Source organism: Oratosquilla oratoria, chromosome 11 (assembly GCF_046742065.1).
Source record: "Oratosquilla oratoria isolate Oo_2021 chromosome 11, ASM4674206v1, whole genome shotgun sequence".
Taxonomy (NCBI): domain Eukaryota; kingdom Metazoa; phylum Arthropoda; class Malacostraca; order Stomatopoda; family Squillidae; genus Oratosquilla; species Oratosquilla oratoria.
The window spans coordinates 24,380,357-24,399,866 of NC_134787.1; the positions used below are offsets into that span (position 1 = coordinate 24,380,357).

The following is a 19,510-nucleotide window of genomic DNA, read 5'->3' on the forward strand; positions in this document are numbered from 1 at the left end:
CCCTGAGTATTTGCTTATTTATTTATTTTGCGTTCAGTTACTTGTGCTTTTGTAATGAGATGGGTGAGTGATTGAAGACTCTTGTTGTGTGCCAGTATGTGCTGTTCTTTGGGGGAGGATTTTGGTTTATTTGTGCAGATGTTCTATTGGGTTTGATGAGATATTTTTGCCACATCTCATTTTATTATTATTACTAAATTGCGTTGTGGTTTCTAGAACGTCTATGTTTTCTAGACTGTTGGAAACCCTGTATACAGTATGTGACTGAAAGGTTTCCAAATTAATCGTACGATGTTCCAATATCTTAATTATTTGTGACTAGAACTCGTAGTGAACGTTGAATGTTTATAAGATTATAAAACAGTATTTTCAGATGTTTTGATATAACCGTCTGCATTCGTCTTTATTCTTAAAAATCCACATATTGTCCGCCTCTTTTCCTAACCCCTTTAAGTTTCCCCAACGAGATGCCACGTCACTTGGCGCCCGTGGTCAAGAGTCCCACATGGTATGGTTAGAGTTATACACGACCACAGAACACGTACCTTATTGCTATTGCAAAGGATTACAAAGGAAAAGTATACCGACAGGAGACCTTTAAGTCCATGTCCTCGGAGGTATTCCATTGTTCTTATGTCTCGATCCCCTTCCACGCCGACAGGGTGACATTTGTCCCCTTCCCCTATCTAGCGCTAGGCCATTTTGTTCAGTTTCGAGCGCCCCCCCCCCCAACCCACGGTACTGAAAAGGGTTCATCCTATCTCGATGGAGGTCGTTGTGTGTATCGTATTGATTTGTTCATTTGTAAGCATGTTCATCATTATTTTTTTCTTTGTTTGGTATGGACCCAAAGGTCTCACGTGAACACGCATTCCCATTATAATCTGTCGTTTATGAAGAGCACTTTTGCACCTATTCATGGAACTAAAACTAGTTCCATTCTCCAGCGGGCGAGATATCGACATCTGAGCGTGACAGGAGGGTGAGTGGTGAGCGGGAGGAGGTGGGCGTGGACCTCAGGCGCTGGCTGGTGTGCAGGTGTGTGTGCGTGTGTGTATTCCTGTGTGTGTGTGCATGTGCGCGCGTGTGGGCGTGTGTGGATCAATATGACCCCTCCCTGTCCTGACCTCCTCGTCAAGGTCCTACGCGGACTCCTACGGTCGTCCTCGGGTTTCCTCTGGTTCCTGGATTCCCCGGCTAACCACGGTTTCCTCCCCCAGGTTCTTCGGGGTTCCGTCGGAGTTCCCTGGGTCTCCCTAGGTTCTTCGGGGTTCCGTCGGGTTCCGTCAGATTCCGTCGGAGTTCCTTGGGTCTCCCTAGGTTCTTTGAGGGTTCCGTCGGAGTTCCTTGGGTCTCCCTAGGTTCTTCGAGGTTCCGTCGGGTTCCGGCGGAGTTCCCTGGGTCCCCCAAGGTTCTTTCGGGTTCCTAGGGTCCCCCTATGCTCCTTAGGGTTCTCGCTCTTCTTTCACTGAAATCTAGTGATTCATTGCGTGGGAATCTAAATAGGTACTTTGAAATCCATGATTCCAGGTCGTCTCACACACGATCAAGTACGTGTTTATATATGCTGTTCATCTCAGGGAGTGTACTGGCACAACCACAACATAACTGGGGAGGAGGAACTTGGGTGAGGGCCTCAGAGGGCGACCGGGTTCATCCGGGACATCGGTGTCATAGTCTAGTGACGCTAACAACCAACAAGAACAAGTCTCAAGTCCCAAGTTTAAAATATATTTCATATTATCAAATGAAAGTACCATTGTTCACAGTGCGGGTTATGATGTGAACGCTGAATAACATTGGAATGATAAATTGAATAAGTAAATTTACCTTAAGAATTTAATGAACAAGGTGTAGGGATGCATGTAGATGATAAAATATAGAAAAGTTTATTTACAGATGGGATTTGAATACAAAGATTCAGGTTCTAAGTAATGACGAGAACCATATGGGTATTATGAATTGCTCGTTAACTGTAGGCTGTCACACTAAACTGTAGGCAGACACTACCTTAGTGTGGAACATGGTAGAGAAACTACGATAATCCGAGGGAATTTCTTCATGTTATGTAGGAAATAAATCTGCCAAGTTCGTTGCCCACAGCGGCTGGGGCTTCCAGACTCCAAAAAACAAGAGAAAATGGGAAGTTGTGTGCATGTGGGAAGGCTATTTAGCTCACAATCTGATTAACAAGATGTCACTGAATGGGGGAGATGGTAAAGCACTCGAAATTTTTTACGAGAAAAGTGTGAGATCATGTGTTGTGTGTACCAGGTCGTGTTCTTCTCGAAGTTGCATTTTTTGTCGCCGGCTCTCTTGAGTCGTCGGCCTTAGGCCTATCTTCAGACGGGTACCACCGACCACAAAAGGTTGCCAGATAGTCGATAATGGTAAACTCGTTCGATTTGGAATGGGGCAAGTCGAGCTAGGCCTTCCCTTTTTATTTTTATTTGTTTGTTTGTTTGTTTTACTTTGTTTAATTATTTTATTTATTTGTTTATTTTATTATTATTATTTTTTTCTTTCTAAAGAGAACTCTACCCCCTAAGGACCTTCCCCCCCCCCTCCATCTACCTGCTGCAGAAGACTAGCCAGCGACGTTATCGAAATGTTCTTTGTGCTTAGATTGTAAACACCTCTATTCATAGGCGGTGTAGTACAGGCAGTTTGAATGGGTTTAAATATTCGTGAAGTAGGTTGCTGTGGACTAAAGCTACTTTATGAATAATTGGATGTAAGGGTCATGTTCTGAAGTAGGGTTAGATAGGCACTGTCATTATATTATTATTATTGTTGTTATTATTATTATTATTGTTATTATTATTTGTTATTATTATTATCAGTAGTAGTAGTAGTAGTGGTAGACAGATCCTGATTGCTTCCACCACACAGTTCCACGAGGATGAAGGTCGTGTTAATTTTGTAGTAGTAGTGGTAGTACAGTATTATATCATCAATCGTAGTTACTTCCACTTCTTACGTTACATAATTTGACTTCCAGACATCAGATTGAGGTTAACCTTGCTTACGTGGTGATTCTAGTATTTGTACATACATTATTAGTATTCAGGATATAGAATACTGTTTTGGGGATGTATACTCGGGTGTGCAAATGGGTAAGGCAGTTGTTGAGGTGTTCAGGTGTATATGCAGGTGTTCACAAGGTGTATGGATGTATAGAGGTGTTCTTCAGGTGTTCGGGTGTGTACGGTTATTGTTCAGCTTCCTGCATCATGATGGTTTGTAGGTGTGTACGGTGTTCAGGTCCACAGTTTTGTTCAATGAGACACTTAGGGGTCGCCAGCTTGTCTTTGTGTTCTTCATAAGAGTTTATGTCGCTCGTGTATTGAATGTGTTCGCATGTTTTGGTGAAGTTGATTGATTTCGATCTACATATAGAAGTCCCAAATGTGAGTTAGATCAATGACGTCTCAATCGAGATCATCCTAATCCGCACTAGGATAGGATCTAGAACACTAGGAAAGCCATCACCTTGCCATAGAATTTAACCTAGTTCCCCCTGTCAGGGTGTATGGATAATCAAGGCAATAGGGAATAGTTTAGATATCAATCAAGATAACTATCTCGACGGTCAGCTGGTCAGTGGATAGTACTGGGGATGTCGGCCCTCTTGGGGTAACCCGGTCAGCAAGGTCAGCCAGTCTCCCAGTGCAGTTGTCTTTGCTGTCGTCAGCTGATAGGTTGATGTTGTAGACTTGTTTACTAGCGTTTCAGTTGTGAAATCTCACACCAATATCATACATTTCATATGTTGGTTAGTGAAGTCTCAGTTCACAGTCGTAACACCTCCACCTCACCTGTCGTTAGTAGGTGTCGGTAGTTGTTGTTAGGTGGCATTCGTTATCTGGCACCGTGCCAAATGATAAAGGAACTTTGTCGTCAGAAAAGTAACGGACCTGTCAGGTTGGAGTGCTGGGCTTGGGCCGGTGTGGACCCGTGTTCTTGAAACGCCTTTTTTTCGTCGCCGAATCCGCTTGCGTTTATGGATTTACTGTCTTCACGTCTCTCTTGCAAGGTCCTTGTACCTTTCTCACTCCAGTATAAAGACGTTTTACCAATACATGCATGCATACGCACTGACCTCCATCCAGGCATGCGTATGCGTGTGGACTAGTAGTATTTTGTTGAGAACGGTGATTAAAGCGTTGCACGTATGATATTAATATATACAAGAAGGCATCTCATTGATGAAAAATCTCACGACGTGCAGTTCTGAGAGACCTCCACGCACTCGTGAGACCGCAGGGGAGGCCCATGTTGCTGTCCTCCCCCCCTTCCCTTTCCCCCCTTCCCCTTCCCTCTCCCCCTTCCCCCTTACCTCTCCCCCCTTCCCCCTTCCCCCCTTCCCCCTTCCCCCCCGTCCCCCACTTCTGGTGAGAAGGCAGCGGGAGGTTGAAAGGACCGTGAGAGAATTAGCGGTAAGGGATATCGACCTCGACAGGTACCCTAGAGGTCGACAGTTCGAGTCCTCCTTGTGGCGAAGTGTCGACTTACAACTTCGGATTTTTTCTTCTTCTTCTTCCTCTTCTTTTTCTTCCTCTTCCTCTTCTTCTTCCTCTTCTTCTCCCTCCTCCTCTTCTTCTCCCTCCTCCTCTCCTTCCTCCTATTCCCCTTTTTCCTCTTCTGCCCCCTCTTCATCTTCCTCTTCCTCATCTTCCTTTTCTTCCTCTTCTTCCTCCTCTTCTTTTTCTTCTTCCTCTTCCACATTTTCTTCTTCAGGCACCGCGCTGGTAACACTTTCTAGAAACGCAATAACAGTAGCAAGAATAACAACGACTCGCATAAGAATAAATAACGACTTTCGAAAGAATAGATAGCGACTGATGTAATAACAACAACGTATCTCTCTCTAACTCTCTCCCTCTCTCTCTTTCTCTCTCTCCCTCTCTCTCTCTCTCTCTCTCTCTCTCTCTCTCTCTCTCTCTCTCTCTCTCTCTCTCTCTCTTCAGGTGTAAGTTGGTTTCGACTTTGCCCATGTCGATGTTATCTGTCCTGTGTGGCAAAAAATAGCCGAAAGGCAGAGAGGCTGTAAATAAATAGAAGGCTTTCAAATGGGCTCGCAGCAAAATGTAGACATCCACGAAAGCTAACATAATATATATATATATATATATATATATATATATATATATATGTGTGTGTGTGTGTGTGTGTGTGTGTGTGTGTGTGTGTGTGTGTGTGTATAATTGTGTGTGTGTGTGTACATAGATAAATGTTACGAGTTGGCATTATATCGTGTGTGGATTAAGTTTGGAAGTAGAGATAACCGTATTGTGGCCAGCGGCCGTTTTGTTTCGATCGTTCTCTACACCACGCGAATCCACGTTCGAACCCAAGAGTCCCATAGACCCCCAAGCACATAGGGCAAAGGTGACGACTTGGAAGTAGAAGGAATCGAGTACTTGTAGGAGGTAGAACCCTTTGTAGCGGCGCTGCCGTCGCAAAACAAAGGTAAAGAAAACGGAGTCTCGCCTGCCTCCCCACACCCACCCACATCTCACGTGTCTCCCCAGCCATGGAAACCTCCCAGAACAGAACCCCCTCATCTCTCTCCCTCTCTCTCTCTCTCTCTCTCTCTCTCTCTCTCTCTCTCTCTCTCTCTCTCTCTCTCTCTCTCTCTCTCTCTCTCCATCACTTCCTCCATCCCTCCATCTCTGCCTGCTTTCCTCCCTCACTCCTTTCCCCTTCACTCAATCCCACCCTCTTTTCGTCTCTCTCTCTCTCTCTCTTTCGCTCTCTCTCTCACACACACACACACGACTTGGAGCAATGGTAGCGTTCGCGGCCGCCATTACGGCGGTCCGGGTTCGAATCCTGCCCAGGGCTGAAATAATTTCAGTATCGCTGCGCTGCGAGTCGTTACTTCAACTTTCGTGGGCGGGGGAGTTGGGTGTGTAAGGTCGCAGTAGTACCAATAGATCGGTCATATATGAACTCTTAGCTCTCGTCCGGGAGGGTAATAGCTGTCGATCACGAGTCCAACTCGTGGTCCAAGACAATGGTGGTGAATCACACACACACACACACCAGAAAAAGGCCGGCTTCGTCATCATCAGCACCAACACGGCGCTAGTGGCTGCCGGCTTTCCATTGGGGGGGGGGGCACTTTCACTGACTCCCCCCTCCCAATCCTTCCGATCTTGCCCTCCCTCCTCCTCCTCCCCTCCCCCTCCCTCCCTCCTCCCCCTCCCTCCTCCTCCCCCTCCCTCCCTCTTCTGCTCATCTCTGCTATTATATCTTGCTGCTGCGACCTTATCTCGAGCTTCGTACTTTATCTCCCATAGCGTTTCACGCCAAAGCATGTTTCTCGTATAGTAAACTCAAACATGGGGACGTATTTTTATAGAATGTGGGCTGTCTGAGCCTTAGATGTGCGTGTGTGTGTGTGTGTGTGTGTGTGTGTGTGTGTGTGTGTGTGTCGAAATAAACACCACAAGTGAGGACGGAGCCTTTATTGTATTAGTAGGACATTTCGCTTGTTACATTTTTTCAAGTACATCCATAGGACCCGTGTTGTCAACTCCTCGAAGAGGTTAAAGCCCCCTCCCCCCCTCCTGTCCTCCCAGAGCTCTTCCCAATGTCATTGAGGAGAGATAGTGTCCAGAGAAAGCTGACAGACACATTCACTGTCGAAGGCCCGGGGAGGTGTGGTTGTTGCCACGGAAATTAATGAAGAAGTCCGGCAGCAAATAGTGAAGAAAAGTGTGGACATGCACGTTCATGTCCATTCCTCATTGTGGTGGGCATGTGTGTCTTAGGCCGGCCACACACGTCCAGTTTAAATTGACAGTTACAACTGTTCAGTTATAACTGTCAGTTGAAACTGCACGTGTGTGGGTATCTCACTATCACTGAGATACCCATACACGTGCAATTTCAACTGACAGCAGTTATAACTGTCAGTTTAAACTGCGCGTGTGTGGCCGGCCTCACACCTCCCTTCATTCCCTCTTGCCTCTTCACATCAACCTCTTTCTTCTACCCTCATCCGACGGCTTGTCTCTCGAACGTCTTTCAACCCCTCTCCTCCCTCATCCACTCCCTCTCCCTCTTCCTTCCTCTCCTTTTTCTATAGATTGATCTTCCCAAACACACACTTGCTCTCCTCCCCTGTCCCGTCCTGCCATTCCCTCCCCTTCTTTCGTTTTTGTCTAGAATTGATTTCCTCAAACACGTACTTGCTCCTCTCTCCACTCCTACCATTCCTTCCCTAACTCCGTTTCTCTTTCGCCCACCCTCTATATATATATATATATATATATATATATATAGTGACGCATCTCTGCTTCTGACGCACATCCATGTCAGGGGTTATGTTATTAGGCTTTCACACCGTCAATATCTGCAACAGAGATATGAAAAAATCAGTTTATAAAGACGAAGGTTAAGTCATCATAAAATGCCATGAATAATCCACTCACATCCCTTGGTGCAGAATAAGAAAAATAGGAAACATTACTTTTGAGACTACCCTCGTGTGTGTGTGTATTCACCTCGGATCTGCTGCAGCCTCTGTCGAGACAGCCAGACACCACCCTACGGCAGCGAGCTCAGAGCTCATTATTTGTGTGTGTGTGTGTGTATGCACACCCACACACACACACACAATGAATTGCATTTGCAAATCCTGGCGCCACGAAACCTCTCTGCCCATGATGAGCTCGAATAAAAAATAAATAATAATAATAGAGAAAATTAAGTAAGCAATATTTTCCAAGACAAGGCTCTGGTCTTGTTTTCCTGACAGCCCCATCGCCCCCGCGAACATTCATCACGTCTGTCATCTCCCCAACGCCTCTGTGTACTTCAGGGCCTCTCGGATCAGCTCTTTCCGCATCGTTGTGCAGTACTGTAATAATAGCGCAACAACACTAGTAACAGTAATAATGTTGATGATAATTATAATAATAAGAATGATAATAATAATGAACATGTGGGAAGAAGTAGTCAACTAATGTGATGATAAAAATGTATGTAATTTATGACAAGGGTGTAAAGACAACGTGTGTGTGTGTGTGTGTGTATATATATATATATATATATATATATATATACACGTGTGTGTGTGTGTGTGTAGAGAGAGGGAGAGAGAGACTTGTATTGAGTCAGTGACGATGCTTCGGGTCATGTAGGACAAGCCGTGTTGTCTGGGTTATAACCCTGATTTCAATCGTGTATGACGATGTAGACTTTGTGTTTTAACTTGCTAGATGCAGTTCACGCGGTGACTTTCTCCAGTTTGTGCCGTCGCTTTAACCAGTTCCGAAGTTTTTTTTTTTTAGCTATCATTTTGCATCTTATATGATTCACAAAACTGATAGTCACGGTGCTGTCTTGCGTCTTTGTACCCTTTGAGTGTGTCAGTTAATCCCCCTTTATGTCTGTACCATGCGTTTTCACATCCGTTGCAAGTAAGTTGATTCAACACTTGTATCAATGTTTTCCTTAACCTACCCTCGTTTACCAGTTTTCTATTTTGCTTTTCCGTTTTTGTTATTAATTATTGTTATTAATATTAGTTATTATTAGTGTTATTGATATTATTGTCACTTTATTGTTAAAAGTAGTAATTTATTTTGCCTAGATGTCTCCATTAGGCCTACACAACCATATCTCTGCGTTCTCTCTCATACCATATTCTCGAAGTCTTGCAGCTATGTGTGGGTGGCTGGGTGGCTTGTGTGTGTTTGTTTTGTAGGTTGTGGGTGGGTAGATTACCCAAGGCTGACAGTAAATACATTATGGGTACACCTAAAAAATAGGATAATTCCTTTTATTTCAAAAGTGATATGTACATAAATATTTGTACCATAGGTCAAAATATAATTAGATTAAATTTTATTACAAAAATATGAACAACGTCGTGATAGAAGAGTTGACAAGTCATGTCACTGATAGTCGTATGATTGAAAAGTAGATTATCTAGAAATGAAGTTAAACGGAGAAAGAAAGATGTATAAAAAGGTTTTGTTCTTCCCATTAACTCAAAGAAGAATACTGATTACCCTTCGATAATTCCTCCGTTCTATCATTATCTCCCCTCCCCCCCCCCTTCATGGTTATCTTGTGAGTGCAGAATTGCTGGTTATTTTCCGCGAAATACCAAATACTGTCTTCGCCAGTCATTGTCGTTACCATCAGGTAGATTGATTACTGGACTACAATAATCTTCATTTGTCCCCATTGTATCGAATCAATGTGCACTTCGTCAGTACACGACTGAGAATGTCTGTGTGCGCGCGCTCGCGATATCTTGCAGGAGGTAGAACATTTTCATAAAGTGTGATCTCTTTTACAAAAAGACAACACAGTACACGGAGGAAGTACCGGTAAGTTGTATAGGAAATTTGTTTGAACGGTGGTTGGCCGAATCAGATTTGGTTAGGCAAGGCAAGGTTAAATTACGAGTAGTTCAGGTTAGGATAGCCTTGTTCACAAATGCTGATAATATATGGGAGAATAACATTCCCTGTATATCATGAACATTTTGTTAATCCCTACATATTCGTTCAGTACCATGTATTGAAGTAAGATCCTAAAGTATGAGGATTTTGTTGAGATTTATGATTGGTTGTTGCAATTTCCTCGTATGTTGTGTTTATGTCCCACGGTTCTCTGCGCATTTTGTTTCGACGCAAACCCAGTTGACTAAAGCGTCTGCATCTTGCCGCCTGCTTGTCTGTCTGCTTTGCATGACTACACGACGGATCCATCCGGCTTTTTAAGTCCGCTGCAGGGCAATTTTCATTTTGGGGATAGAAGGGGGGGCAGGATGCCGTGCTAGAAGACCTCACGTGATTTTCGTGGACCTGTTTGCTATGTTGCTTTTGGTTGAATTCTGCGATTTTTTTTTCCAGGCTGAGAATAGTTTGCTATCGTATCTTATATATTTTGTGTTGGCATAGTTTAGATTTTATTTAGCTGAGGGAAGGAGGGAGAAGTGTAGATGGAATACGATCGATCCGAGCGTCTTGCGGTATCCTTTTTATAATGGTGCTAATCATCAGACATGTTTGCGGTAGAATAAAAACGCAAGGCCTGAAGTGCCAGGCATGAAGGGCGAACTTAGCTGTACAGGACCGTCATCTGAATAAAATTGGGTCTCAAATTGCACAATAGTCTCATTGTCATTACCGCCCTTCTTTTCATGTTCTTATACACCACCTCTTCCTCCCCATGCGTTTCTACTTCTTCCTCCTCTTTATGCTCTTCCACAACCATCTCCATTTACCTCCGCTTCCTCTTCCTCTTCAGCCTCCATCTCCTCTTTATGCACTTCTACCTCCTCATCGTCATATTCTTCTACATCATCACCCTCCTGTTCACGTTCCTCTACCTCCACAATTCCTTTCCCTGGCCAGTTCTCATGCCCGCCTCTCAGTCGTCATTTTGGCGGGCAAACGTTGAGTCTACCGTTACGATTCTTGTCGTCGAGCACAGCCTCGTCTTGCCCATCCTGCCTACCTGCCGACCTTCCCAGGCAAACGGTAGTTGGGACTTAGGGAGGGGTGTGGAGTTGTGGGTAGGGTACAGTTGAAGGAATATTCTTTGACATTTTCTGGCGTCGTGGTATCTGGTTACGAATATGGAGAAAACTGTCGTAGGTCATCATGGAATAACGACAGAGTCGTTGATTTGCCTCTTTTCTCAATCCTGTCACTTAGGAGCGATTATAAGTTGAAATTACTTAAGGTAATTATAATACCAATACATACATGTGAAGTGCCAAGAAAAAAAAACTTGTTTCCAACTGTACCTGTGACTGAGAGTAGACAGTAGAGCCCCAGGCCTACGCACGTAGCCTTGGCATTTCGTTCTGTACAGATTCTGTGCGCTGAGGAATGCCAGCGAGGACAAAATGAATGTACGCTTTGATCCACGTCTTTCTAATTGAAGCCTTCGTTTGCCGACGTTTTCTCGCTAGTCATGGAGGATATATTTCACACACACACACACACACACACACACACACACACACACACACATATATATATATATATATATACATATATATATATATATATATATATATGAAGGTGGAAAAAGAAGTCACTGGTTTCTGAGTTTATCCCTGACCGGTTTCGGTCTATGCTTCTTCAGAGGAATGATCTTCAGTGGAACTGCTCTGAAGAAGCATAGAGCGAAACCGGTCAGAAATAAACTCAGAAACTCGGAACTAGACTCGTGACTTCTTTTTTCACCTTCATCAACTTGTCACAATGTCCCAGCATGTATATATATATATATACATATATTGTATATATATAAATATATATATGTATATATGTATATATATATATATATATATATATATATATATATATATATAATGTCTGTGTGCGTGTGACATTTTTGACAGAAGGAATGAGGCGGACTTATTCTTAGTTGTTCCTTTAGTGACGAGCACAGTACATGTGATGTCGGTTGCAGATTTCTTTCAACGTGAATTTCTCACCATTGTATTTTATTCATTTTATTTTTTAACTATATGCTACTAGTGTAGATTATTTTTCATTGATAGGTAATGTTATATAATAATATGTTTTCAATAGTTTGTTTCAAATTCTAAGCGACTGGGTTTGTACCATCACAAAAATTATGGACATCCCAAATCATAATATTTATATATTCAATTATATCAGTGGTTCCCAAACTAGGGGATGCGCCCCCCCCCCCTAGGGAGGCGTGAGGAGGATACAAGGGGGGCGTGAAATCATCTGCTCAAAAAATTTTGTTTAATTGGAATAATAAAATAATTCAAAGAATAAATATCTGCCATTACATACATGCAAAGTATAATTATAAGTCACTCCAACCCGTTTTCTATCAAGCTAGTTCTCCTTACACGTTTTGGACACGTCACCGATACCAACCACACTGACGCAGCTTGACGCCACTGAGGAACTCGTCACAAACTCCAATATTTCAATCCTAGAATTTCTAATCTTGTGAGGAAGAAGCAGCAGCATCCATCTCACTAAATTAGTTCATCAATTGTGCCTTAGTCTCACGAGTCTTTCCAAATATTGTATGCCATGTTTTCAAATTATCTATTCTTAAAATTGCAAATCAATTTTGCCAATATGCTAATGTTCAAACTTTTTTTCGCTCTCTGTGAACCAAATGTTCCGTTTTTAGTTACTAGAAAAATATCTGGAATGTACTATTATTTGTTTGAGTGGATTTCATTATTAAAATGTGATACAAAACATAAATCTGTTTTCCTGAACAATGCTAAGAAATAAATGCAAGAATCATTTCACATGAACAAAAGAGGGAGTGGGGCGTGCGGGTCTACTGGAAGCAAAAAGGGGGCGTCAGGTAACCACTGATTTATATGAATGTTACAGAATTACGTAAACCTTACACATACACACACACACACACATACATACATACATACATACATACACACACACACACACAGTTACATGAGAACAGTGTTAAAGGACAAAATGTTGGAGTGAATTAACAATATAGTGAGTCATGCACCGTCTTCATAGATGTAAATTACATGATTGAAGGAACGAACTACAGTAACATGTTTACAGAGAACGCAAAGACCACGAAGAAAATAGAAATCTGCAAACTGTTACAGAAAAAGTATATAGACAGAATGTATAACTGAAGCAGTGGACGAAGAAAGGAAAAAAAATGTATTGGAAATTACCGAAAATACGAAGACTATTCGTTACACGGGAAATGCGACCGTCGTGAATGGGCTACTCTTGAATAATCAATTCGTTATTGCTATGCTTTTAATAAATGTTATCCTAAATAAGAAGGAAGAGGGGGAGGCAAAGATGTGTTGAAAATTAACAAGTATAATGATAAAAGAAGAACACCATGCGAAGCTGAGATAGGTATGGGATGTAATGAGATAAAGGAGACGTGGAAATAGAGGGAAAACGGTTATGTACACTTTAAACCCACTATCGGAGAAATTATATCAGAGGTACAGGAAAACTGTATATTTCGACTACTATAACATTACAGTTTCCCAAAAACTGTTGTTTTGTAGAGGAAGTACTGAAGTCGGATGAGAAAGATGGGGGGAATCAGACGGAAATAGTGACTGATAGGATGAAGAGGTTAGGGTGGTGGTGGCAGAAAAGAGGAGAACATTAATTTGAGTAATGGTTGCAAAGGAAAAACGAGGAAGCTTATAAGAGGATCAGAGCAAAGAGGGTAGGAGCAAAACGTAAAATGAAAGCCAAAAGGAGAGCGGTATAGACGGGGTAGGTGTTGGCGATCAACTATTCACAAGTTTTCGGCTAAGGGTAAGATGTTTTTTGGTCTTTCGTGGGTTTGGAGAAAGCATATGACATGGTTGATGTGTGTTGTGGATTTGGAGAATGCATATGATAGGGTTGATAAGTGTTGTGGACTTATGGGGTATGGTGAGTCTTTAGGAGTTCTCTCTCGCTCTCTCCTCTCAAGAGGGGTAGATCATGTTTGAGAGTGTGGAATAGAGGTGTGATACCGCCATGGTTGTTCAATGTTTATGTGGATGGGAGGTGAGAGCGAGTATGGTTTTCGAGTTTGTAAGAATGGAAGAAAGTTGGAGGCCAGCCAGTTGTTTATTGTCACTGCGCTTGTGGCTGGTTCTAAGCAGTAAGTAAAGCAGTTAGTGACGGAGTTTGAGAAGATGTGCTAGAGGAAAAAGTTGAAAGTAAATATGTGCAAAAGTAAAGCAGTTGCAGACAGCATAGTTGACGTCACTGTTACCACGCACTCAGTCGCCAGTTGGGCGACAAACGCCAAGATGCAGACAAACTCAGGGCATTTAGTAAATGAAAAAGTAAACAATGATGACTAAAACCAATTTCAAAAGGTTTTATTTTCAGAGGACGATGTCCCTGAGACCAAAATTGAGTTAGTATGTGGAGGTGAGGTGGATCTTAGAACAAAGGAGGCTAATGAATGTGTTTTATGATAAACGGTTGTTCAGGGATGAACGCTAAAAGGGGCCTGCACTCATGACACTGTATGGAAGAGACTTTGATTTGATGGTGAAAGAGCGAGTCTTATCGTGTTACAGAAGTATAATGATAGATGTTTCCAGGATGGATAGAGTGAGAAAAGTGGAGGTGAAACAGAGACAGTCTCAGCGTGATATTGTCTACATTTACAAGAATAGGAGTGCTGATTATTTTTGGTAAGTTACTTAAAAAATATGGTAAACTTCGAATTATTTGGTATGAAGGGTTGTCACTGCTCTCGATTCACCAGTTTTATTCAGACACTCAGCCACAATAAGAGATCACATATAATTTGCAAATGCTGCATCACTTATACCCGTTAAGAATTTCAATAATGGTGTCGTTCTAGAACCTCTCATGTAGTAACGGCCACAGACGCCGCAACCTGAAATGCGTCGAATTGCTGGAATTTGACGAAGTTCTTGACTTCTCCAACTGGACATTACCTCATTCACATTTATCTTCTCACTCCTGTTATACACTGCTCCTTTTAAATACCACCAATTCTACCTTTCCTTATGCTCGAATGGGCAAAAAAGCCGACCATCGTTGTAAGACAACGCCGAATCCGGTGAGCATCTGGTCGGAACACGCTGAACACGACTCGGATATCTGTCGAAGACCAGGGCAACCCGTGAACACCTGTGAACGGAGGGCGAGTGGGTCGCATTTGCCTGAATATATAGAAAAAATCTTGCCGTGAACCGATGTCCATAAACACATTAATTCAAGAATTTTATTATGTAACAATCTACGGTAGTTCAACGCGTGTACGAGGATATAAAAGAAATTTACCATCGATTGGGTTGGACTAGGATCCCCCCCTCTCTCTCTCTCTCTCTCTTATATGTATATATTTATCGAACAGAGTCTCGGAGCAAAATTCGTTCTCTGCCATCTCAGAGAGTATAAACTGAAGTTGAAGATCGAGAGACTGTAGTGGGTTGGACTAGGATTCCCCCCCTCTCTCTCTCTCTCTCTCTCTCTCTCTCTCTCTCTCTCTCTCTCTCTCTCTCTCTCTCTCTCTCTCTCTCTCTCGCTCTCTTTTATATGTATATATTTATCGAACAGAGTCTCGGAGCAAAATGCGTTCTCTGCCATCTCCCTTGGGGAGTATCCCCCCCCCTCTCTCTCTCTCTCTCTCTCTCTCTCTCTCTCTCTCTCTCTCTCTCTCTCTCTCTCTCTTTCTTTCTTTCTTATATTTATATATTTATCGAACTGAGTCTCGGAGCAAAATGCGTTCTCTGCCATCTCCCTTAGGGAGTATAAACACACGGCTAGCATATTCACTACGCAAAGGCAGCCCACCGTACTGTTCATTTAGCAGAACTGAACTGATATCTTATCCTTTTGTAGATTCTTGTTAAGATTGGCCCTGATTACACGAATTGGTTAAGAGTGCACTTGACCGATTACCAACGAAAAGTTTGGGTGTGTTGAAAGGAGTTTCACCTCGGGAACAAGGGAGTTGCCAACGTTTACATAATTTCTACGTTCAAATATGTGACATTTAGAAGAAAATAAGTCTTGTGCTCTCATTTTTCATCATTGAACTAAGAAGGAAAATTGTGTAAAAAGTTAGGCAAGCGACACGATTGTGTGGTAGCTGGAGATACACTTCGGTTATTTCCAAGTTCCAACTCTCAAGGTCATCTGTGTTTATCGCACTTGTGGAGTTTGCAGTGTGCCTCGGTGAAGTGGCGAAGCCAAACCTTCGAAGAGCGTTTGGGGCAGAAGTCGACAGCTCCTTGTTCACCACTATTGTACCCATGGTTGGACTTGTACAGAATTGACAAAATGATTGAAAGTTTTCTCAAGAAGATTCTATTGTTCGTAGTATTGCTAATTATAGTATATATCCTTCACACCGTGTCAGCGACAGTGGATGCTGCCTCCTCTGTGACAACTTTTTTCGTGTGGCTGCAGGATACCTTGAAGGAAAACATTCAGCATATTATTATTGGTAATAGTGGCTGACGTTTGAGTTTGTGGTGAAGCATTAGGAAACAGACAAGGCCGATTTGTTTTGAACATTTTCGGTCCTTCATGTTACCGGTAGTAACAAATCTTATTTCCGGTGGTTGAAGTGAATTTGGCTTTGCAAAACTTGTTCTGTGTACGTAAACCAAAACATCAAATCGATGCAACAGTAATAGATTAAGTATTATGTTTCGAAGTTAGGTAATTTCACAATACATTGATTACAGCGCGCTCTTTTAAGTTCTTTTAGGATTATGTTTTCTGGTGGAGTCTATCAATCCATTGTCACAGGTCTCCTACAGAAGACCCACGGCTCTAGGGTAACCGGCAACGGCCACCGGACTGAACCATAAGTCACTTAAAGAAGAAATACTGTGTTGTCTGGGAATAGCTAACTTGCTGCTCCCAGACAACACAAGTGCAGGATTATTTCTTACAGGTGTTCAATGCCATTTGTGTTATGGTTGCATCTGTGGCAGTTCCTATGGGCCAAATATATACTGCTGGTATACTGTCATATATGCTGGTACTGTCTTAGTGTTGGATGGTGGAAAAATCTAGAATGTATTGAGTTGATTAGATTAGTTTCCCCATGTCAATTTTTAGCTACCTTGGATGTGGTGTCTAGTCTTGACTGAATTTAGTCTGATCACAATTGGAAGATGACACTACAGATGGTTGCCTGAGAAATATAATTGCCTTATGTTGAAAAGCATGAAAATGGCATAATTCAAATTGTTTTAACAAAGGCAGTACCAGACAGAACAGTTATGTTAACAATGAACATGGAACCTTTGAACAATGAACATGAAGTCACAAGAAAAATCACAAAAGTGCATGCACAGCAACAAGAAATGGTTAGCAATTTTTGGTTGCCAGTGTGCAATGTCCTCGAACCAACTGAAATTGAAGATCAAGAGACTGTAGTGGTGCCCATCAAGGAGCATTATTAATTTTTTTTTTTTTTTTTTTTTTTTTCATATACCTCATTTTTGGGAATGTTTAGATTTTTATTAATTCATGTTATAACATTTGTCTGAGATTAGCCAAATTAGAGAAGTTACTGAATTGTGTAGAAATCCAGCTAGTAGGAATTTTTACTGTATTAGTTTTCTCTTATTAATATTGTATTTAATTCCTATGATGTGGTGTTTCCTGCAAAAGTCAGATCCCCAGTGGAGCTATCCATTCCAAAATTCCCAATTTTCAATGCTAATTTTCATGTAAATTAGTAGTTGAGCTAATGAGTGCCCAGAGAATGCTGGGACTGAATTGGAGCAAGCAAATATTGATGTTTTTCAGCCTAGTCCTGCACACTGATAGCAGAGTCCATCAGAATAGACAAGGCACACCCAAAAGAACCAATATGGCAACCATATGTACAGATATTGGCCTACAAAATGTCTGTGGTCCTTATAAAAGTGAAATTTTTAATCAGAAATGGGAGTTGTTAGGAATCCCACACTTGCATGGAGAATCCTTAGGGGTGACACACTACAACATATTGGTTAATATGTAGGTTTAAAGAACTTATGACTGAGTTTGTTTTATAATGGAACCATTTCCTTTAACAGGTGGCATTACTGGAGGCATTGAGATTTGCATCACCTTCCCTACTGAATATGTCAAAACTCAACTACAGTTGGATGAGAAGTCTGGAGGTGCAAAAAAGTACAATGGCATTGTAGACTGTGTCAAAAAGACTGTCCGTACTCATGGCTTCTTTGGCTTGTACCGTGGTTTGTCAGTACTTCTCTATGGATCTATACCAAAGTCAGCTGTCAGGTAATAAAAAACTTTTACCAAATGTGTTTGACTATTTGTTTTGTTTATATTGAATGGACATTTTTCAAGGTAGAAAATATGTCCTGAGAGAAGGAAATACTCTAGTTGTTTTCCCTTAATACTCAGGACATTTAAGGAGAGAGGAATATATCAACATGTGTACCATAGTTTTATTTTGTCTTCCTTATAAAGGTAAAGAAGCCTTTTGGTATATAAATAGTTTTCTCCTATGGATAAGAGTAAGTTGCATTTGTTTTACAGGTTTGGAGCTTTTGAAGAATTTAAGAAACGTAGTGTTGATGCCAATGGAAACCTTTCTCCAGGAAAGCGACTCCTTTGTGGTTTGGGGGCAGGTGTATCTGAAGCCATACTTGCAGTTACACCTATGGAGACCATCAAAGTAAAATTCATAAATGACCAGAGATCAGGAAATCCCAAATTCAAAGGGTTTTTCCATGGTGTGGGCTGCATTATCAAAGAGCAAGGTATTTTCTTAAGTGTAAATATGTATTGCAGTGTATATAAAAGTGATTTGTATAATTTGTTGGTTAAACTTTAGCATAGTAGCATGCTTGGGTGACTTGGACTGACCATTTGGATATACAGGGGTCATGATGTTTGAAATTCTTTTCAGTTCTGGTTCCACCCTCTGTTGAAAGAAATAGAGCAAGTTATATAAATCATGCTACTGGGAAGGAAAGACTTAGAGACTAGAAAATATTTATTATAATGTATTGAATATATTAAGTATTTCAGGTATACGTGGAACATACCAAGGATTAACTGCAACAATAATGAAACAAGGTAGCAATCAAGCCATTCGATTCTATGTCATGGAAACTTGCAAAGACTGGTACCGAGGAGGAGATAATACTAAGAATGTTCCAAAGTTGGTTGTTGGTAAGGTTATGAAAATTTATAGTACTACAAAGATAGTTTTAATTTTTAAGGATTCTGATTATTTATTATTTCTGCCATATCTACAAGAACTAATATTTTATCATCCCATACATCCACAACACATATCATAATGCCCCTCTGTTAATCCTGTCATTTGCCTTCATCAAATCCATGAAAGCCAAGAAGACATTCTTACCCTTAACCAGAAACTTCTTGCATGCTTGTCTTGTTACAAAATCTTGATTTATGCACTCTTCCTTTCTTAAGCCCATTTGTAAAACACAGATATAATATCTTCCCCTTCTCATGTTTTCTCACAGAGATATTATAATAAATATCTAATTTACACACCCCATTCCTTTATGAAAACTAATTTGTCTCCTATCATCTGATTTTTTCAATCTATTACATTCCTGACACACCATATCTGGAATGACCATTTATTTTAGTGATGAAAGAATAGTCATCAACAGTGAGAATAGTCATTGCTGTGGATTTTGTAAAGTTTCATGGTGAAGAATATCCTAACATTCCATAATTTCATTTAAAGGTACATTTGGTGCAATTGCTGGGGCTGCATCTGTGTTTGGCAACACACCCATTGACGTTGTCAAGACAAGAATGCAGGGATTAGAAGCAAGCAAGTACAAGAATACTTTTGACTGTTTCATCAAAATCTGGAAACATGAAGGACCAAGAGCGTAAGTACAACCACTGTTGTCCTACTGCCCCTCTTCACATTCTTTTCCGCACATTGGGTATAGAATCTTGAATTATTTCTTGGTTTGGTAGGTTGTCGTTGATGTGGTGAGTGGTGTGTAGATGTTTGTGATGTATGTTTT

General features: G+C 41.5%; 1 protein-coding gene across 2 annotated transcripts in view; it reads left to right on the plus strand.

Moving 5' to 3' along the window:
• sea (mitochondrial citrate transporter scheggia) overlaps positions 1–19,510 on the plus strand; it is a 40,490-nt gene that overhangs the window by 14,107 nt on the left and 6,873 nt on the right. The window contains exons 1-5 of one of the 2 annotated variants that reach the window (XM_076192484.1): positions 15,570–15,966; positions 17,558–17,768; positions 18,030–18,253; positions 18,525–18,668; positions 19,219–19,369. In XM_076192484.1, the coding sequence (XP_076048599.1) occupies positions 15,801–15,966; positions 17,558–17,768; positions 18,030–18,253; positions 18,525–18,668; positions 19,219–19,369 (896 nt within the window). In that variant the 5' untranslated portion in view covers positions 15,570–15,800. Of the gene's footprint in view, positions 1–15,569; positions 15,967–17,557; positions 17,769–18,029; positions 18,254–18,524; positions 18,669–19,218; positions 19,370–19,510 lie in introns of those variants that run through there. The other variant, XM_076192483.1, reaches the window with a different exon arrangement.